This window comes from Zeus faber, assembly GCF_960531495.2.
Source record: "Zeus faber genome assembly, chromosome: 4".
Lineage (NCBI taxonomy): Eukaryota > Metazoa > Chordata > Actinopteri > Zeiformes > Zeidae > Zeus > Zeus faber.
Window position 1 is genome coordinate 10,750,519 of NC_137191.1, and position 22,390 is coordinate 10,772,908.

Sequence of the window (22,390 nt, forward strand, 5' to 3'; positions counted from 1 at the left end):
ACAATCATTGACGGAGTGCACGGTGATTGGTCCAGACCCAAGTCCAAGTGGGTGTGGAGCAGCCAAAAAAAAATTGTATTTTTATTGTAGATGTATATATTTCATTTATTTTATTTTAATGTTAATTGAATCAATTAACATGCGCTCCTCAATCTCTGTGTGGCGTCCCGATGCAAGCCTGTTTTTCACGAAAGTCAGAACAAACTTTCAAATTACATCTTGTAGATCGAATATGATCATATTTCCCCCACATTTTTTCTTTTTCCGTACTTATGCAGACCTAGAAATGACGTAAATCACATTCAAGACTTTTCCATACTGCATAGGAAGTCAGATCACACACACGACAACACATTCCTCACCTGTTGCGCTCTGCACACCGGCCAGCCAGGTGTGAATGTTGTAGCGTGTTTTGTTGAGTGCTGCATGGATGATGGCTCCACAGAGGATGGCGGTGGCTCCTCTGATCTGGGGGTCTGCGTGGTCGATGAGGCCCAACACGTCGCTGACATACTGCTGCTCTGCAGGGGGCAAGAGAGAGAGAGAGAGAGAGAGAGAGAGAGTTCTCATAAAAGATGTGTGCTGATGTTCAGAAGGTCATGTGTGTGATATGGGTGTAACGATATGTTGCAATATAAATAAATAAATAACCATACTGAAAAACGGAACAGGATGGCAATAGCTTTTCATTTAAATACACCAGAGGCTAGAATCACAAATCAAACTAAAGTCAGCATTTATTTATTTTTCAGAAGATATTTTACACTTAAATACTATTTTTTATAGATAAGATATACCCCATGCATTGAATTCAACATTATTTGACGTTATTTTATTTCGACATACATCAGCTTTAAAAGTGATTTTAGAGGTGATTTAATGCTGCCGGAATCTTCCACAGTCATCCATCCATTCAAATCACGAATCCCATACTGTGCATCGTGCCAAACCGTGAGCGTAGTGTGTGTGTGTGTGTGTGTGTGTGTGTGTGTGTGTATATTGTTCTCTCAATACCCTCTGCTGGCATGCCGTCCAGCGGCTCCAGGTAGAGAGAGTTGAAGAACGCCTCCGGGTGCAGCGCTGCAGCCGCTCCAACGCAGCTAACTGCCAGCGCTTTGACACTGACCCGCACCTCCTTGTCCGGGACCAGACCTGCAAATGATTTCAAAATATCATAGGGTCACCACCAGACTGGCATCCGCGGCTGAAATGCCATAGTACCAAGTCAACTGGAGAGCACAATGAGCAGGGCAACTCCCACTTGAAGAAGAAACGCTGCTTGTCTGGAGTAGTGGTTCTCAACATATCCGTTTTAGCAGTCAGCAGTCAGACCAGAACCAGCCTCTCACTCGTAAATCAAGCTCAATAGGATTTGCTGAGATATTCCATTTGGTTAAGGTTTAAGAGCTGTTCAAAAGAACAGGGATGTGTTTTGGGTTTATTATTTCCTTCTAATTCCCCTGCATACACTCACCCTTTTTCTGCCCCGTCAGCAGGAAGGAAGCTGCCAGAAGTCGAATGCAGTGCACTAGCGGCTCGGCCCCCTGGTCTGTGTAATGGCCGATTGGACCTTTAATCCTTGAGGGCTAGGAGACAGGCGACGAAGGCACGTGATCAGGATGTCAGAAGGTTTCTTCACAGAGGAACATCAGCATAGGTTACTGTGGGTGTGTACCTTATTGTCAGGTTCAGGCTCAGTGGGTTCATCCTTTGGTAAGAAGCGGTCTACGCTGCTGTCTGAAGCCTGTCTGTTATGACCTCTGCCCTCCAGGAGGTGAGGCTTGCTCAGTGCTATACACACACACACACACACACACACACACACCTTCTAAGCAATACAGAAATATACAGTACACACATACAGTACATACACTATATATGATGTGTTTGCACGTGCCTGTGGGTGCAACATACCCAACATTGACTGTGAGAAGGGCTCTGGGCATTCGTCGAGGGATGAAGGTGGCGCTGCATCCTCTTCCTCATCCTGCAGCGTTCCGATCTGCATCCCTGAATACTGGCTCTCACTGCCATCAAGCACCTTACACACACACACACACACACACACACACACACACACACACACACACACACACACACACACACACACACACACACACACACACACACACACACACACACACACACACACACACACACACACTTAGAGGAAAATAATACACTTGGAAAAATACATAATTAGATGCAATATTAATATGTAAAAATAAGTAAACATTATCATAAACATAGGGCTGAGTGTTTAATTGGAATAGCGATACAAGACTAGATACGGTATCGTCTTGGTTACCGAAATACCATGATTTAGTTAATGATTTGTTGTCTTAAAGGCTGCATAACAGTAAAATAATGCAATTTTATGAACTTTTGACACTACTCTCATTGATGCCTCTACTATCATAATATCCACATTACTGCATTACATTACTAATTGTTTCTCAGTGATTTGTGTGTAAATTTATTATGAAAAAATTTCTGAATTATCGACATCAAGCAATTTGTCAAAAAAAAAAAAAAAATTGTGATATCTGATTTAGTCAATATTGCCTACACAAAACTTCCCCCGCATGCTGATAGGAGACTAGGCACCGTTGTAGTCTAGTTGTTCACTGTTGAAATGAGAATCGCCAAATTGAACACGGGCACATGGCCTACTGAACAATGACTGGAATTGAATTTTCTGAATCATGCTCGGATTAACACAACATGAAACAAATCAATTTTGTACAGGGAAAAGCAGAGCTGGCGAAATTACACATTTTGGTTAAAATTCAGAGAAAGAGCAAGCTTTTGATCCAAAGACGCGTGTTGCATGATGAAATTTAATTTAAAACCTTGAAATGTTTTTTATTAGTATCAATGCAGTTCAAACTATTTTTTTTAAGCATTACGAGAAGTTCACTCCAAGCAGGATGAAATAGGATCAACAGAACATTTTCCAGCAAAAAAGACTGCTGTTTTTCTCCAGATAAGATATGAAAAGGCTGACATTAAGATTTTGCCAATTTCAAACTGGAACAAAAGCCCGTCGCTGAGTTCAAGAACATGAGAACCGGTGTCGGGTTCTCTGAAGGAAAAATATAAAAAGGTATGAAAGGCCATCATGCGTTGAGCATCTCATTTGGGGGGGAAAGAAACCTCAGCACACACTGAGGTTGACGGACAAAGTAGCAGAAAGTCTGCAAGACGGGGAAATAAGCAAGGGCAAGAGTCCGTGCACAGGTTTGACGTACGAGTGGGGGGAAAAAATAATAATAATAAAAATCTGGATGCTTTACAGACAGGCAAGCCCCTCCCCACTAAGTTAAAAGTGTCCAATTAGCTAACCTGATCACTAGTGCTAGAGGAAGAGGTGGCAGAGAAGGAGGAAGAGGAGGAGAGAGAGAAAGCAGAGGAAGGAGAGGAGGAAGTGCAGACAGAAGTGTCGTCTGTGACATCAGGACCCTCCGTAGAAGTCGGCGAGTGCGGGGGCGGGTCAATCACCAGTGGCAACTGAGAGCGCGACTGTGACGGACGGGGGGCGGGGGGAGAGAGGACAGGGTGCAACACCACAGAAGTTTACATTAGCAGAACGGACACATCAAAAAGCTAAAGGTGCTCCACCGTGTCGCAAATTTTCATTTAAAAACTCTGTGCGGTGGCCCTGGATCAATGACGTTTGCGGTTTCACACGCAAGCGCACTCAAGTCAACTAATTTAATTCGATAAAGGTGTATCCAAAAAGTGAGTCGACTCCAACTTACCAGCTCTGCCACGTCTGAGGGCGTCACGGCCGAGTCGGGTCCCTCGGTGGTGGTCTGCGAGGAGTCGCTGGGCGGCCGGGAGTGGTCGTTAGTGCACAGCAGCGTCCCCGACTCACCGAGCGGCCCCCCCTCCGGCGTGGCGTTCTCCGGCGTGGTGTAGTCCGCCGTCTCCGGGGTGACGTTGGCGCCGCCACTCGAGCTCCGGCTCAGCATGTCGTCCTCGTTGTCGTTGGGCGACTCGGGGGTGCCCGAGGTCGACGTGCCCCCGCCGCCGCCCTGTTCCGAAGAGGCGCTGAGGTCCACCGAGTCCCCGGGCTGCAAGGTGTGCTGGGAGGAGCGCGGCTGCTCCGTGATGATATCGACCTGAGCAGTAGCGGAGGAGCCGTCTGCTCCCACCACCGACGCTTAGGGGGGAGGAAAAACCCAAACGCAATGTCTATTATCAAGGTAGGAGTGTAGCTACACTTGTAAAAAACAAGGAAAAAGAAAATACAAAAGCACCATATTCTAATTAGAGTTCAATACTAACCTTTAAATGTATTCCAAGGGCCAGTCTGCCTTAATACTAAGGGTGACATGATTCTCCAAATCCACGATTCAATCGGATTTTAAGGTCATGATTCGATTTAAACATGTATTTTTTCCAGCAATGATGGCTACGCCATTGTTAGACTATTCTAACTATTGTTAGATAACTATTGTTGATTTGTAAAGAAAAACATTTGGTTCTCAATAAGTAACTTTTATTTGAATAAATTATAAATAATAGAAATTTGAGAATATTTAAACAACACCCCTAAACAGTTAAGAGCTTTATCAAAACTAGACTTTGGAATAATAAACAATAAGTTACTTATTACACTACTTTTATTTTACTCACAAAAATAATGCCATTTTTGCCGGAGGTGAATGCTGGTAGAAAAAGGAAAATTACTACCTGTGTCCTGTTTTCTACATGTACTGAAATGAGATTGGCTCGGTTGTCAACTCTCACCTTATGCGTTTACGCGTCCGCCATATTGGAGCGGTGGAGATCCGCTGGCGCCAGGTAGGGCTGCAGATATTACTCCATAATCCCATTCGAATTTGTATGCTTTTTTATTTTTAATGTTCTAATATATAAACATTTTTAATGCTCGAATTTAGTACGGGGGGGTGGGGGGGCGCATTAGGTACGGTTGGGCAGCTCCGATCAGAGAGATCTTTTCTCCAAATAAAGTAAATAAAAACTCTAGATGTACTTTATTTACTCTGTTTTCTGCCCACGTTTTCACGGTCCAGTGGCAAATTCCCTGCGGCCCGACACAGTCCGCTAGCCGGTGGTTGAGAACCTCTTCACTATAGGACATTCCGTCGGTGAAGGTTTATTTTCCACTTTCATCGCCACATCTGTGGAATTACTGATCATTCTGGTCAAAGCTGCACTCTCCCTTGTACGCACAGTGACACGCCGGAGGAAAGGGAAACGCGCTGGTGCGGCCGTGCGTCTCTGCTGACGCGGTCTTGGCCCCAACACCGGGAATATTTCTCTCTAATGTGCATTCTGGATGAACTTATATTGAACTTTATTGCTCATCACATGTGAATTGATTGGCTAAGGTTAGCCGAAACATTTATAATCAATTATTTATTTATTTTAAAAAATACACAATCGAATGGCAATATCAGCATTCGAATGGTGTTATTATTGTAATATTAAAGTTATATTGGAATTTCGTACCTGCAGCCCTAGTGACAGGTCCGCGGGTACAGTCTGCTAGGTGTGGCGCAGCGGACCCCTCTGCGGAGCTGACCGCAGCTCGCCCAACTACAAACCAGACGATGAAAGTCGGTTAGGAGCCAGGCGAGCCACAGTCGGCTCTGCGTAGGGGCCCGCACCCCCCAGCGCACACTGCATTTGTTTACCGGGGGATCTTGACCACCCCAACATGGCGACCATGTCCTACAATATTACCTGGGTAGAATCACGAACCTGCTTGTGATTTCCAAGTTCGAGGTCAAACGCTAATTTCAATCGATTTCCGATTTTGAATCTGAATCTTGACACCCCTAATTAATAGGCCACATTTTCCCACAGGCCGCCAGTTACTGTTTTACACATTATACAGTATACAAACACACTTGCAGATCTAGGTGATGTGGGACATATTTTAATAGTTGGTGGGGAGTGGGCCCTACCTGTGAAGGCCCCAGTAGTGACCTCTGCTCGCTCAGGATCATCCTCAAGCCCGTCCTCCTCCCCCGACAGCATTTTACCTAGCAACAACACAAGGCACAGAGCTCAACACACTTAGACCAACACATCAGCCATAACGCCATTGGAGGTGAGTGTCCAAATTAGGAGAGACGTGCTGATGGTATAGATGGAGGGGCAATTCAATTTCAAATAACCAGGAGGTGAAGAACATTAAAGAGTTGGATGAGATTTTTTTGTCTGGGCCTTTTTAAGTTCTGGAATAAAAAGCAGAATCCTGTTCCTGTAATGACTGACCAGGCTGAAAGCAAAGACTACAGAAATGAACTAGTCACCTTTCTGTTTCCTGAGGAGGAGTGGACTGCAGGAAGACCCTCCCCCAGCTGCAAGCATTAGGAAACGAGCAGAAAACAGGCAGAGAAGAAAAGAAAAGCCACAGAAGCTCAAAAACACCATTAAGAATTAGAAATAATCATGCAGAACTTTAGGGGGCGGGGCGGGGGTTAATAAGCAAGGAAAGGCCCAGAAAACACAAAACCCTGCAGAGCAGCCACACCGATTAACAGCTTAGGTCTTCCAATATGGTCACCAAATCAGCATGGATTAACCGGTACAAACTCCCTCAAGTAGAGATCTATAGTGGGGACCATCTGCACATACTGTCATTACGGTCATTTTCTTGTGAGAACAACTTGTTAGAAGTGTGAAGTATTGCAATTGGACATTTCATTAGTATATACCATTGAAATCAGTCAACGATAGGAAATTAAGAACTTGTATCAGACTCAAAAGGTATAGTTTTGGTTTGTATCTGTTAATAAAAATGTCAGCCTTCTATTGCTGTCACAGCATTTAAACTGCCGCTGTGACAGGTGTGTGTTTACAGAGCTTTATACGTTATTTTGGCTTCAACTTTGACTGTTCTGTTATCTATACTTTTGAAAAAAAAATGAAAAAATAGTTTGAATTATTAAGCGAGTGGGCACTGCCAGTTATTATTAAGTACTTCTATGGTTTTTGCACTCCTAAACTTTTCTCTCAATTTCCACAAGGTCTTCAGGAAGCTATGCCATTGAATATATAGAGCAACGCAATTTATTTAAATATTATGCATGCATGGTGAATACTATTAATTGGCCGCTCAAACCAAAGGGTCCTCTGAAGGCAAACCCTACCGATGACCCCAAAAGTGGTGTTTACCGATGAGCTCGAGGATGCTGCCAGATCGCGCACGGCTCTCGGTGTCCTGGCGGAACACGGAGGCGTGCGGGATGCTGCCCGCTGTGATGAGCATGTGCAGGAGCACTGGTGGAGGAGTTCTGAACAGCTGCTGCAGGAGCTCCAGGGATGCTGTGACCACGTTGTGATCCCGGTGCTGCGTGTAGTGGAGAGTCAACTCGTACACCTATGCATGCACGCACGTGCACAGACACAGGCACGGACAGACAGACAAGCTCAATATTAGGTTTATCATAATCTTGTATTAAATGCAGTAATGCCACAGAATAATTTGTGCAACAGCGATTCACTTTTTTTTAGCTTTTAGTTAAAGTGCTAAACAATACGATTATTTTTCAAAAATAAATAAAAAAAGTTCAAACAAAAATCGGAATAAGAATTTGGCTGTCTTAGAGCAAAAGACATTTTAATAACTCCATTCCACTTTAACGATTTTTAAAATATCAGCATCCCAATCCAATGCGGTTAGAAGGTAGTCAATAATGAGTATACACCAAGAGTAGTAACATTATTTGTGATCCAACTTGCATAATTTCATCCTACGGTCCAAGAGTGAGATATCCACACACACACACACACACACACACACACACACACACACACACACACACACACACACACACACACACACACACACACACACACACACACACACACACACACACACACACACACACACACCTGCAGCAGTTGTTCAGGTGTGGGCTGCACGTCCGCTTCCTTCCTCATGACTCCAAAGCTGCCTTTGAGGCTGCTGCTGTTGACCTGCTGCTGCAGCAGAGGCATCAGGTAGCGAAGGGTTAACAGCACCCCCAGGATCAGGTGGCTGGTGTGTTCCTCATCAACCGGAATCACCAAACCTAGGCGAGGAAGTCGTCATGTTAAGGAAATTTAGTCTTTCATCAGATAATAATATGCTGCTCTTGACTTCAGCTAACAGAACATGTGGTACATGTAATATTTAAATCGAATGTGTTTGTCTGAGTTTCCGTGTCGTACCCAGCAGCACGTTGAGCAGCCAGGTGTAGAAGTAGCTGGTGCGTCTGGAGTGTTGACACACGCTGACGGCTGAGCTGGCGGCGGTACGTCTGATGGTAGGTGAGGAGGATTTCAGGTTGGCCACAAAGGCTTTTAGCAGCACCTGCAAGCAGTTGATGACAGAACACTAGTCAGGGGGAGAAAATCTCTTTTTGGCTTGGTGATCTTTTCCAGAGAGAAAAATCAGCTCAGCACTGGCGTCCTCTAGTGGTGAGATTTAAGCATTTCGTTGAGGCCACTTGATTCAAGACTTATATTTTTAAATGTAGTTATAAAAGGGCAAACTCCCAAGGTTGTGCGAAACTAAGGAGGAAGAAACAAATATATAATGTAAATCACAAAAAAAGCAAAAATATAAGCAAAAAATACTTAAGTATGTATAAATGTATAAGTAAAAATAATCTAGGGGTAAATAAATTGAGACAAATTATACAAACACAAGTGATTGTACTCTGGTCCTCTGGATAAAAGGCACTCGCCAGTCCTACAGCACATGCTCTTGCCTGCGTACCTTGATTTCGCCATCATTGGCAAAGTGTCCAAGGGAAGCCATGATTTTGGGCATGGCTGCAGCTAGTGTCTCCTGCACAGTCTCCTCCTGACGCTTTGTTATTCTGGTCAGGCACGGCAACAGGTTAACCAGGTAGGGCCTGGAGAGCAGAGGAGGGAAGATACAGCGAAGGCAAACTTAATATAGAGGAGATTAGAAAGATGTGAGGAGAGGTAAGAGAGGTGTGTTGACCTTTTTTTTTTCTAATAGAGTTTCCAAAAAGCCAGAAAAGAGCGGTTGTCAGGGCAGCGGATGTGGGTCCGTACCTGCACTTCTGCGGTCTGATGAGGTGGGCGAGCTCAGCGAACCTCCAGAGCGCCGCCCTCAGGCTCCTTGAGGCACCATTCTGGAGAGAAACACACAAATCATCAACACCATCACAATAAATATATAAATGTTTTCATCATAATGACCCAAAAACACACAACACCCTACCCCATTTTCAAACTTTTAACACCGTATCACTCTGAATGATACATTTAGAATATCACAAATATTAGGATTTTGGTATTTTTACCTTTTTAATCTCTTTGTACAGCTCCAGCTGCAGTCTCGGCAGGTTAGAATCCATCAACGCCTGGTGATAAAGTGAACAATTGATTTGCAGAACAAACTTAAAACAATGCTTTCAGTCTGCAAATATTGTCTTATCTATTCTATTTGTTCTGCCACTCAAGAAAAGCATATTTTTCACCCTTCATAGAATATCTTTGTATATCGCTCCCCCGACAGGAAGAGTATAGAAAATACAGAAGGGGGATTTCTCTAATAATTATGAACTCCTTCTATCAGGCGTCATAATGGGTGGAGTAGATCATTGCATGTCTTTACTTTGTTGTAATAAATAGTATTGTATTGAACACTTGGACAAGTAGGGTGCTCTATTCCAGTGTCATATACCAGAATGTCTAAAGGTTTAGAAGAATTTAGACTGGGAAGAACTCTTTCAGAAAAGTGTTAAGAATAAATTCAGGGATTTTGGACTTGTACAAACCAATTACTCACTTTGATGATCTTATTGAGGCACTCATCAGCGACCATCCGAACATCTGACTCGCTGTCATCGCTGCAGAGTAGGAACATTTCCATGGCGATGCCCAGGAGCTTCTGGAACTCTGGAGACGTTCTGATCCCAGAACCATAGCGTCAAACACAAGGTAAGCACGGTCATTGTACACACACTGAACAACTGACAGTCCTAGGTAGATGTCTACACAAACAAAATGTATCATTAAGAAACAAGTTTCACGTTTGACAGAGTTGATCTATTCAAGTCGACAATGTGTGACAATGCATGGAATGAATACGCACAATGCGAGCAGTTGAAATACATTCCTATTCAGATGACAAGATAATATAGAAGTGAAATGGTGATTTCACCAAAACAAATGTAGATTTGTAACCCGTTTGAAAGGAAAACATTGTGGTGAACTAAACTTAAGGTAGAGCCTACCTTAAAGACTGAGCTATGATGTTCTCGCATATTGTCAGGCAGTGGGTGACCCGGTCCTTCTTTGTGGCAGCCTGCTCCTTTTTCCTGAAAAGGATGAGAAGTGGGGAAGCAGAGGGAGGTGGGAAATTGGAAATGGGACATCGAGAGAAATTAGAAACAAATCTGAATTACACCTGAGGCTTACTGTACAAGGGGAGTAGAAGGAATATGTATTGTAGAACCACAAAGAATGGCTCAGCGTGGTTCCTAGCTAGACCCCTAACGTGCTGATCAATTATTCTGTTTGGGTTAATAATAGACTATAGTCCAATCACTTTATATGTGCAGTCGTAAAATGAACACCTATGCCACTTTTGCTAGAGTTGGAGAAGCTGACAGAAGGTCAACAACTGCAGATGAAGGCCAAAGGCGACACAACATTGCGCAGCAAATCTGAGCTGATCCATTCCCACCATAAAGCAAGCATTTTGGGATTCGATCTTCCCAAATCCATCCCACACTCCCTTGCACTTGAATGTAGACTTCCATTTCAGAGGATGTAAACAAAGACAGACTTCGTATGTAACCACAAGTCAAGTTTGTTCACATTCCGTTTATTTACCTGACCATTCGGTCAGATCAGATGTGTATGGAATACAACAGGGTGAGGGTTTAATCTGTGTCTACTGTCCACGAAACACCAACATAATAAAGACGACAGCCTTTTAAAGGCTCCCCAATTTAAGGGTTTACTGGCACGCACACGCTAACATTCCTACCTAATCTCTAACCATGCACAGTGTCACGGGAATGTCCCTGCAGTCTCTTGCCAATTCACACCAAAGTAGGGTACAAGGAATTTGAAACGAAGACCAGAATACGTCATGAGCGCGGTGGCATTCACCGCTCTCCCATGCTACAATCACCGTGGAAGACACATGACAGTTTAGCAACCGTGTAACACGCAATGTGGGCCAATACAAGCTCCACCCTTGTATGCCGAGATTATAAAATAAACCTTTCAACGTCCTGCGTCCCCTCTCCCCCCTTGGCAGGTGCGCACTCGCAAAACATGAGCCGTTAGCTCCCAGTTAGCCTAGCTGTGCGTCTCCCTCAATAGTAAATATGTCGGGTCGCGGGTGAAGGAACACGTTGGTGAAATATCCGGCAGCCTCTCCGAGTGCCCCGTAAACGACGAGTAGCTGCACCAGCCGGCCTCGGGAGCGTTATCCTTCAAGCTAGGAAGCCAGACGCCCTCAGAGCTAGCGGGCTAGCGGGCTAACGGGCTAGCGGGCTAGCGGAGGCGGGTGAGTCGAGCAGGCTCCCCCAGCCCAACTCACTGTTTCTGGACGAGCTCCTCGGCCGTCGGCGGCCCTTGTTGTTGTTGGAATGATTTGAGCGACTCGAAGGCCTTCATCAGCTTCTCCATGGTGGCCATTTTGGCGCCCGATAGCGCGACAAAACCCTCGTCTCCTGTACGTCCTTATTTCTTCAGGGTGCTCTCCATAAATGAATGGGAGGCATTGCGATAAAAAGCCATATTTGATGCGCGTTTCCCTGGCAAATCTCGACACGGAAGTGGAGCCGTGACAGCTTGACAGGGAGTGGAGGCCGGGAGACGGAGGCGGCCAATGAACGGGCGCCGTCTCTCGGACTGACATTAGCGTGGGCCAATAAGAAACCAATAGCGGGCGGAGGGGGCGGGGCCAAGGAGGGACTGGATGGGATTGGTTCACGGTGTGTGTGTTCCACCTGTGTAATAATACTGAGGTGGGTGCGGTAAAAAATGTGCATATAATCTGCTTTCCGTAAATTACAAGCAATTGAACTAGTCTGCTAAATACATTTGGGGTGGTGAAACAACCATTTGAAACAGTGAAACGTGAAGTTTGGGCTATTGGCTATTCATCCTGTGTAGAATATTCCATATATACACTATTTGAATTCATACCGACAGGCAATATTAGAAACCACACTGCCACTCAGCCCCTGCCATAGCTTTTTTTTTAAATGAACCTATGTATAGAACACATTCTTATTCCACATTCTGTATATTTTGTGTATTTTATTTTCTTTCAATAAGCCATTTTATGCTTATTGCCTGTACATCAATGAAGCAACCCTTACCAAGACAAATTCATTGTATCTGGAAAAATGTACCTGGTTCAATGAGCAGATTCTGACTGTATCCACCCTATACAATAACTCGGTATGTGCCCTGCCATCAAGAGTTATGTGTTGTTTGAACAAGATAAGGTGTTTGGATTTTTCTCCTGCAATTCCCAGTTCACAAAAAAACCCCACAAATGATTTTAACAAGGGACAAAAATAAGCCAGGCACACCAGTATTTTCTTTTTGTTTTATACAAACGGCAGTGTATTATTTCATAATTACAAATGTCAGATATGGTACAACAACCAGTGATACAACTTGTACAAGAATTACAATGACTGCAGTGGTTGAACGACATGACTGTACAAATACAAAAAGAGGAAAACAAGTCAGAGACCTTGTATGAATAGCATCGCTGCATTAGTCCTTCCTCCTCTCCCCTGGAAATGTAGGCCATCAGATCTGACGCGTCCAGACGGGGCCGAGCACTGGGGAAAAATGCCTCAAAGCACATTTTGGTGGTCATCATAAAAGCGGACCCTACAAAATAAAATGAAGTAATTACAGACACCTCCCTCCGAAAAGTTTTTTTTGTTTTTTTGTTTTTTTTCTTTCTGCCGGGATAGGAGGAATACTTGAAATGTATTCAAACAGGGTCAACTCAGCCGGTCACCTTGCTTAATATAAACTTGTCCTTAGATACCAGTGTGATATGTTGGCACTAAAAGGTCATCATTTACATATACAAGGAGCCTTTAGTATTACAAACTGATACATGCTTGAGTAATAAAACATATGTATTATTTTTTTTGTTAAACAGGCATTACAATGCACTTAGTGCGGACATTCAAAACTGTTGAGCTGTTCAAAGTTCCTTTCATGTGTAGATCTCTCAGAAAAGATGGAAGAATACAGGAGTCGAATAAAGGATAAAGTCAGAACTTAAGGGGAAAAAAATGGTCAATAAAGGGGATCAGTCTTTCTTCCGTAAGTTCATCAGACAACCAAAAATTATGGAATTAATGATGCTTTTGGTATCATTGGCAACAAGTTAAGACACTTCCTATAGTCATTGTCAGAACACACCATAGTGCAATGAAACTGAACATTTTAACCCCTGTATGGATGGAAAACCTTTCCCCGTGCGTGTGGGCGTGAAAGCTTAAGTTACATGTTAGAAATACATCATTTACAAGGTTTTTGAGGCTAAGACCTAAAAGGCTAAAGTCTACATTTGCAAGAGAAATTGGCTCCAAAATGTGCCTGAGAACAACAACAACAACCCGCCCCCCCCCCAAAAAAAAAAAAAAAAAAAGAATCAGCAAGACACTCCGAACTCAAGTGACGACAAACCAACGACAAGACCTAGATGCATGTCTGTTATTCCTGATCTGATAATGGAATGTGCTGTTTAGAACCAAGCCTCTTCGAACAAGCCAAGCCATCTCTTGAAGTGGATTAAAGGATTGAAAAATCTATAGCTGTACAATTTCAACAGTAGGTATAGTAACACATGGTATTTTTCATTTTCTACAGATGAAACGTACTGTTGTCTCCGAGGAGGCAATGTCAAGTGCCTTTGCAACGCCAAGCTGCTGCATGATCAAATGCAATAATTAGCCTGTAGTCTTCAAGATAACATTAAAAAAAAAAAAAAAAATTTAAAACATCTGTAGAATCAACTTTTTTTTTTCAGGGAATTGAACCCCAGCTGATAATCACAACGGGTTGTCCAATTCAGTTTTAGTATTTGGGCACGTCATATCGTTAATAGTTTGACAAATATAACAAAAGTTGTATATAGTTACAGTATAATAAATTCACACAAAGCCAATAACTCAAGATCAGATATTCACAGCATTAAAACGGAGGTGTGTGTGTGTGTGTGTGGGGGGGGGTGGCAATGTAGGTCTGGCTTCAAATGTCTCTGAACTCCAAATGAAGACACACACGCGAATCAAAATATATCCTGATATAATCCATGATGAGGAAACACACAGAGCATCATCGTGACTGAGTAGCTGACCTGGAAGAAGAATGTTCCATTGGTAAAAGTGCACCCAAGAAAAAAAAAAAAAAAAAAAAGGGGGATTCTGCCCATTTTTACTTTTCCTGTACATATGTATCAATTATCTATAAAAGGCATGAGTTGATATGGTATTCCCCGACCCCGCCCCGTCCGTCAACATACAAACAGTTGTCTCAAAGTCTTTGCTATGGAAGAAAAACATAAGGGACTTCAATGAAATGGGTCATGGTTAAGAATTCTCTTTTATGCACTTAATTTCCTTTTCTACGAACTGAGCTAATGCCACGTGATCGATTTGGGGTCTACTGGCAGAGTGTCTGGTTGACGGGCAATCTTGCAATCTGTGAGTGACAAGCAAAAAGCACCAAGAAAAAAAAAAAAAAAAAGGGAAAACAGAACTCGTTGTCTCGGCGAAGTCAGTCTGAGGCGTTCCGTCACAATCTAACTCCGTGTCTACAATCTATCACAAGCAACTAGTTATTTCGGCGGGAAGGCCTTCCGGAATAAACATGCGAAAGCATTAAAATGTCTTGAAGACGAGGGAACAAAAGCCAGCAAAAGGCCAGTAAGCGCGCATACACAAAAAAAAAAAAAAAAAAAAAACCTGACCAGAGGAGCTTGGGAATGAATATGACAAAAAAAAAAAAAAAAAAAAAGAACTATTTCCTCCTGAGTCATAATTGTAACAGACATCTAAACAACAGTATTCCCGTAGGTGGGCGGCTGAATCTGGCTTCAAATAGGGACCGGTTCCCTGGTGACTAAGAGCTTAACAATGACTAGTGGAGGCCCGGGAATGAAAACTCCCCACGACTTGTGCATCGTTAAATGGGTTCACTGGGACTTTATTTGAAGCGTTGTCTTGTTTATCGGGGATATCTTTTGAGTCGACTAAAAGACGGTCACACAGAAAACTGGCGTTATTTCGTGTCGGAAACCGCGATCTTACAGTAGGGGTTAAAGCCATTTGCTAATGGCGGCAGCTGTCCATACAAGTACATACCAGTCCGTCCCAACCCCCGAAAACAGAGTCGAGGGTATGGACACGGCTCCGAGTCAATCAGCTGCACTCTTCATCTACGGAGGAGGAGGTTGAGGTGCAAATCTGGAAAAAGTAATGGATGACGGCATCAATACGGCAACCTTAGGTTAGATACAGAATTTCTCCCTCTAGATCATCCGGATCATCCATTTATGTTGTTTCGATCGACTTAACGGCCTTGGGTTGTAATGGCTGAGGGGGCGTTTTGGGACAGGGGGAACTTGATGCGCTAACAACACGTCAGATTTGCCAAATGAATAACAACAAACGTACAGCACATATAAAAATAAAAAATTAAAAAATTAAAAAAGGCCGAATGCTACATTGAGAAAAAAAATAAAAAATAAAAGACTACTGGTACTGTGCTTCTTAAAAAACTCCTCAATACACATTTTCCATACTCGTTCCAACAGAAAAAAAGAAAACAAAAATAAAAATGTTATGTATGCATTCAAGTGGTACTTTTATGGCTTTTTGTACAATACAACCCTTTAGTGAAAATATACATCTAGACATAAATTCAAGTACAAATGTACAAAATCTTTAAACTCATACTTTTTTCGTTTTTTTTTAGTTATAATACACTTTTAATACAGCTCATAAATACAGGTCAACATTCACTGAGTTCCTAAGATTTGCGCTCGGGTGAAGTCGGTGGTGGAGGTCGGTGGCGGCGGGGCGGGGCTTGGGAATTGAGGGGGGGGCGGAGGGAGTGGTTTATAGTCGCGACGGCTCCTCGTTCTCATCGTCACTGTAACTGTTCTTAAAACAGACCTGAGGGGGGGAACCAAGAGGAGGGTGGGGGTTATTACGCCTGCAATTCTCACAATTCAAATCGAAAATGACAACACCGCGATACGGCGCAGTTACGATCACAACAATGTCGTGGGTTAATATTGGAAGGAAAAAAAAACCATAAATAACGTAGATAATAAAATAAAAATAAAAATAATAATAATAAAAATTAAAATAAATAAAATAATAAAAATAATGTTCATTGAGTGCAGAATGAGCGTACTTAAGATTCAATAAACATGAAGTTGAGACAGCTTGCACCTGGAAGTTAAATAGTGACTGTAGCCTATAAATAAAGATGACCCACACGCCTTTACAAACGGGCTCGTCAAAGCTTAGAATGAACTGTTACCACCGTTTAACTGCTGTTTTACCAACGCTGAGGGAACTCAAGCCTCAAGCTCGAGTCTCCGGAGTTTGACTGAAGACCGAACTCCATCGGGATCCCTTGGTCGCGGCGTCACCGCCGAAATCAACTCACGCGAGACATCTGGGTCAATCCAGTTATCAATGTCGGCACCCGATCAGCCCTTGATATTTTTGGGCGGAGCGGGAGCACATTCGGGACGCCCGGCTCGGTATTCTTGGATTTGGGCCTCCGCGGACGATGTCGAGCGAGTTCACAGGGGGGACGCAAAGGCGGATATTGATAAACGGTGATATACACCGACGCTGGAATGACTGACGGAGAGAAAATGTAAGGAGCGAGCGATTGCACTTTGGGCCAATGAACCAAAGAGGAAGAAGCACCTGGGCTGAAACCAAAAGCCCGGCAAAAGACCGGCCACAACACGCTGCTTTTGAAAAAGATAACCGGGACTGGTTACTCACATTTAGCATTGTGATTTTCACTTTATTATAATAGCATGTTTTTAAACGGCAGTGACAGCAGCAGAGCGCCGGTGTCTTTCCTTCATGTCCATGGGTTGATTTAGTTGACCACAAAAGCATGAAATCATCATACTCCATCAGAAACATCCACCATTCAAAAGTAATCAGATCAGTTAAAGCTCTGAATAAACCCTAAGTGAACACACGCCAACAAACTTAAAATGGGCCAGAGGGAGAACTGATTTATTATACATTTCCTTATTTAGTTAGGTTCCTTATTTATTTAAGTTCCTTATTTAGTTACGTTCCTTATTAAGTTACGTTCCTTATTTATTGAGGTAACCAAGGTTCATCAACTGATTCCTTAGTTCCCTGACGAAGGGAAAAGAAAAACGTACACTCCGCTGGTTTGCTTTTCTGCCCGTATCACAGGATGGTTCATCCAAAACACTGAGATTTAAGTGGTCGGGTTTGGACTTTGGACCAGGACTCAAAGACAAAAGGAAGGGAGGAAGGAAGGAAGGGAGGGGGGAGGAAGGAAAGAAGGAAGGGAGGGATGGAGGAAGGAAGGAAGGGAGGTGAAGGGGGAAGGGAGGCTGGAAAGAAGGAAGGAAGGAAGAAAGGAAGGAAGGAAGGAAGGAAGGAAGGGAGGGAGGAAGGAAGGCGGGAAGGGAGGAAGGAAGGACAGAATGGAGGGAGGGAGGGAGGAGGAGAGGAAGAAAGGCAGGAAGAGAGGGAGGGAGGGAGGGAGGGAGCAAGGAAAGAAGGAAGGGAAGGTAGGAAGGAAGGAAGGAAGGAAGGAGTGGGGGAAGGAAGGAGGAGAGGGAGGAAGGGAGGAAGAGAGGAAGGAAGGAAGGAAGGAAGGGGGAAGGGATGAAGGAAGGAAGGAGTGGGGGAAGGAAGGAAGGGAGCGGTGGAGGGAGGAAGGAAGGAAGGGAGGGAGGGAGGAAGGAGGAGTGGGGGAAGGGGGGGAAGTTAGGAAGGAAGGAAGGAAGGAAGGAAGAGAGGGAGGAAGGAAGGAGGAGAGGAAGGAAGGAAGGAAGGAAGGGGGAAGGGATGAAGGAAGGAAGGAAGGGAGGGGTGGAGGAAGGAGGAGTGGGGGAACGAAGGGAAGTTAGGAAGGAAGGAAGGGAGGGAGCGGACAGCGGGCGGAGCCCTAGCACTTGCCTCTCTCCTGAAGACGCGGTAGAAGAAGCCTCTCTTTGGTGGGGGGTTGGGCCGGTTCACGTCCAGGTCGGAGCACAGCGTCCCGTCCGTTTCGTAGACGTTGATCTCCTTGAAACACTCCATCTCAATCATCTGGGCACACAGAGCGGGGCCACGTCACAAAAGCCACATCGTCAACGCCAAAGCGCCCGTTCCCAAAACGCCCGCTGGTCGACGGTCAAGGGCGGGGAGGGGTCTTTTTTTCCCGGCGTTAACCTCGCGTTTCGCAAAGCCTGCATCATCTAAGCGCCCGCCGCTACGTTCGGCGACGTCGGGGCACAATGTGCGTTTTCTGGTGCTGCACAACAGATGACATCATCGCGCCACGGCCCGCAGTACCTCGTTCTGCCAGGGGATGGAGACGCTCCCCGTCACAAACTTGTGGTAGAAGTCGTCGTCGGTGGGGTCGAGGTTCACGCCTTTGACGGTGGAGAACTGCTCGATGTCCAAGACGTCTTTGCAGTACACCGCCCGAGGCTGATAGAGAGAGAGAGAGGGAGAGAGCGAGAGAGAGAGAGAGAGAGAGAGAGAGAGGATTTATAGGAGAGGAGAGGAGGGAAAAACATAATGAAGAAAAATACTTTTTTGGACAATTTTTGGAACGGAAATGTTCCTAAAGCCAAGCGTGGACAAAATAACCTCATAAACAGAAGTTGTTGCAATTCTGATGAACCTTTCCCACTCGAATAACTGGAAAGTGCCGTTTTATTTTCCACCACTCGGTGAAGCTATCAGATAAAAAATATTTTGTTTTTAAATGATAATAATAAAGGCAAAGAAAGGCCTGTTCTTTGAGACTGGGTGTGTATTGTATGTAGAAAGCACATAACAGGGTGGGGAACCCTAAGGATTTTTATAACCTTCAATGCACCAGGAAATGTTGATGCAGAAATTATCCAGCAACACCCTGTCTCACATTTAGTTTCATAAATCCACCTTTTGGGATCCTCCCCGCACATGCACAGTATTTCACTGTTTTACTGGCGACAGGTGGCACCTGGATGGCATCTTAAAGAATTTGTAGTTGAGGAGAGAGTTTTACAGACAATAATTACTATCTGCAATCTATATTAATGTAACTCTGAAAACATGAAACATCCAAGTTGCAACAATGCTTTCCCCATACCAACAGCAAGTATAAATATAGCTGCAGACAGCAATACACGGGGACCAGTATCGACACCAAATACAAATTTTCGAGTTCCCATGCAACGTTGCATCGACTCACGTAATGATATGAGTCCTGATCACACGCAGAATTATTAATACAAGCTGATACACTTGTTGCGGGTTATGACTTTACCCTAAAAATGAGAAGGTGGCTGTCGACTACCAGTAGTGCACAGAGACCTGCCTCACGGTGTCTCTGTGGAAGGAAATCACTCCGTGCGGACGTTCCCAACAGCACGGTTCAATTCAGACGGATTAAACACGGCACTTCACTCAGAGACATTTAATCAACTTTTTCAACTTTTGGGACTAAAATAAAACTCCATGTGTGAGGACACAAACACAGAATGTTTTTCACTGTTTTAGACTCCTACAGTTTGTCTGTTACGCCTGGCTTGAAATGCTGCAGGAGGTACACGACACCGGGTTAGATGGAAGTGAACGCATTTATATTTAAAAAAAAAAGGGCAAAAGAATAAAATATCAAACTAAACGCCATGCCGACGTCAAGCAGGGCAGACAATACACACATATACACACGCGCAGTTTGTAACCACTACGGAGTTATGGAGTCCACAATAGGTGGCTCGCACGGTTTGAATAGTGCAACTTGCACAGATATATCAAATTGGATGATGATGTCACAAAGCGTCTTACTCCACAAACTCGTCCCCAGCCCGACCGCAAGTTTTTAAACCTTGGCGTGTCGGCGATGCACAAACTTTCGGCTACCTCTGGACATGTTTTCCGGACAATTCCTTCTCCGTATGTGGATCTATTTGGATGAAACCTGATCCACGAGATGTCTGCAACGTCCCGGTTCCAGCGACACCGCAACCGTGTCCGTAACTCCAGTGGTTGTCCTGTTCCAGACATTTTTACCCCGAAAAAGTGCTAAGGAGAAAAACTATAATAATAATCGGAACAATATCAAAACAGCTAAATATAGCTGCAGGCAACAATGCACGGGGTCCAGTTTAGTTGCAGCAATTCGTTCTCCTGCCGGAGTTGAGATGCCATCATGCGGTAGAAAAGCGCCAAGATAACAGACCTTAGAACTACCGACACAAATTACAGTTTTCCGAGTTCCCATGAAACGCATCGCTTGCTCCCGACTTCCTTCCATGTGACCCACTTCCTTAATTCAGACTTGCTTTGTCAAATTGGAAGAGAGCCCCACTCCACCCCTCCCCGGTGCCTTCGCTCGTCTACTTCCATTACATCGACTCGGAAGAAAAATGTTTACTACTAACTTCTCCCACAAATATAGTCCGATACGGTTCGAACTTGGACCGCGGTGTGTCTGGACTCCCCCGAATGCAAATCGTATTCATTCGTGTCCGTGGGTGTGACGGTTTCTGAGTGCAAGACACTTTGACATGTGATACATGTGATAATGGCCAGGAGAATAATAATAAGAAAAAATCCAAATGAAAACAATAGGGTTCCCGCCCTTTGGGTTGGACCCCTAATTAATACACTAGCAGTATAATTATGTTTCCAGTGTTCTGATGAGGAGCTTGGTGATGTTCAAGGCTCGAGCCCGTCTCTGCTTTGCGTGACTGATCGCGCGTGTGCACACGGTTCTTACATCGGGGCTGAAGGGCGGGTCCAGCATGTTGGCCTCCAGACGCTTGAAGTTGATGTTTCTGAAGATGGGGTGCTGTTTCACCTCCACCGCCCCGCGGCCCTGACACCCCAGCCGCTCCTTGGGGTCCTTGGCCAGAAGCTGCCAAAAAAAAAAGCAAAAGAGTAAGTGGGAGCGACCCAAGCACAACAAAGTGAGACACGCAACTCAGGAATTAAGGGGATCTGAATCATTTAGCACTTGGCCTAAAAAGTTATTTGGAAATGTTGATTCCCCTTAATGAATTTCTATTTCTATTGTTATCACAAGTTCACAGACACAATCCCATTACCAATAAATGTGGGCAGTTTCCTTTTTAGGAAAGAAGTCGAAACGCGCACGCGCGCGCGTGCACGCACACACACACACACGCGCACACACACACACACGGTTGCAGCGTAAGCGAGGGGGGCCAAGGGGAGGACAGAGGATAATGTGATATTGGTTAACGCCTGACAGTTTTATAAGTTTTCTAATCCCTCCGGTTCAGAGGATGCAACACACGCCAACAAACACACACACAATGAAATGCACGGTTCGTCCTTTTTGCGTCCACCCGACCAAAAATTATCTCCGAAGAGGGATACAAATCATTGTAAGCGCACAAACCCGGAGAGACACGCACACACACACACACACACACACACACACACACACACACACACACACACACACACACACACATATGTTAGATCATAAAACCGTCACGGTAAGAAAAACAGAGCCGCACTGTGGGACCCCCTAGAAACCTCCACCACCACCACCACCGCCACCGGCAGCACCACCACCTACGGCAGGGCCCGTGAAGTGGATGAGTGTTGCTGGTGGTGTGGTGATCAGTGGGCACGCAATCTGGATCTATTGTCGCCCAAATGCTGGTTGATTGCTTACACAAGCAACTTATTGATCTCCTCTGGTTGCTTCCTCATGTCTGCCGGTTGTTTATCCCTCCCTCCCTGTCCACCGAATCCCCCGACGTTAAGAATGCACCCAAAGCAATGTCTTTATCTCTCACTTTCCCCTCTTGACAACTCCAAATCTCTCGGCTATTTTGGTCTGGAGTGATATCCATCTTTCTGATAAAGACGCTCTTTCCCCTTCCCTTTTCACTTCATTTTCCACCTTTTACCCCCCTCTTTCTTTCTTTCCTCCCTCCCTCCCTCCCTCCCTCCCTCCCTCCCACCATCCCCTTGGGGAATCTTGACTCTGCTGAACCGGGGGTCAGAATGTTCCACCACGTCACACAAATAAACGACTCCACCCCAACCCCCACCCACCACCCCCCGCCCCGCCCGGCTCACAACCAGAGCGGCGCGGTGGCTCTGCTCTGTGCCGCTCTCTGTGCTCGCCGCATTCCCGCCGA

General features: G+C 44.7%; 2 protein-coding genes across 2 annotated transcripts in view; both read right to left on the bottom strand.

The window, feature by feature from the left end:
• Positions 1-11,671, bottom strand: part of htt (huntingtin) — a 38,066-nt gene extending 26,395 nt beyond the window's left edge. The window contains exons 1-17 of the mRNA XM_079999663.1: positions 11,555-11,671; positions 10,236-10,319; positions 9,788-9,908; positions 9,300-9,359; positions 9,049-9,128; positions 8,744-8,882; positions 8,194-8,335; positions 7,876-8,054; positions 7,156-7,360; positions 6,291-6,338; positions 5,940-6,017; positions 3,762-4,165; positions 1,915-2,041; positions 1,676-1,791; positions 1,475-1,586; positions 1,015-1,152; positions 363-521 (exon numbers count right to left, since the gene is read on the bottom strand). Of these exons, the coding sequence (XP_079855789.1) occupies positions 363-521; positions 1,015-1,152; positions 1,475-1,586; positions 1,676-1,791; positions 1,915-2,041; positions 3,762-4,165; positions 5,940-6,017; positions 6,291-6,338; positions 7,156-7,360; positions 7,876-8,054; positions 8,194-8,335; positions 8,744-8,882; positions 9,049-9,128; positions 9,300-9,359; positions 9,788-9,908; positions 10,236-10,319; positions 11,555-11,652 (2,290 nt within the window). The 5' untranslated portion in view covers positions 11,653-11,671. The remainder of the gene's footprint in view (positions 1-362; positions 522-1,014; positions 1,153-1,474; positions 1,587-1,675; positions 1,792-1,914; positions 2,042-3,761; positions 4,166-5,939; positions 6,018-6,290; positions 6,339-7,155; positions 7,361-7,875; positions 8,055-8,193; positions 8,336-8,743; positions 8,883-9,048; positions 9,129-9,299; positions 9,360-9,787; positions 9,909-10,235; positions 10,320-11,554) is intronic.
• Positions 11,672-16,115: 4,444 nt separating this feature from the next.
• grk4 (G protein-coupled receptor kinase 4) overlaps positions 16,116-22,390 on the bottom strand; it is a gene marked incomplete at both ends in the record, with an annotated part of 45,537 nt that continues 39,262 nt past the window's right edge. The window contains 4 exons of the mRNA XM_079998935.1: positions 16,116-16,172; positions 18,168-18,323; positions 18,570-18,707; positions 20,992-21,129. Coding sequence (XP_079855061.1) covers positions 16,116-16,172; positions 18,168-18,323; positions 18,570-18,707; positions 20,992-21,129 — 489 coding nt within the window. The remainder of the gene's footprint in view (positions 16,173-18,167; positions 18,324-18,569; positions 18,708-20,991; positions 21,130-22,390) is intronic.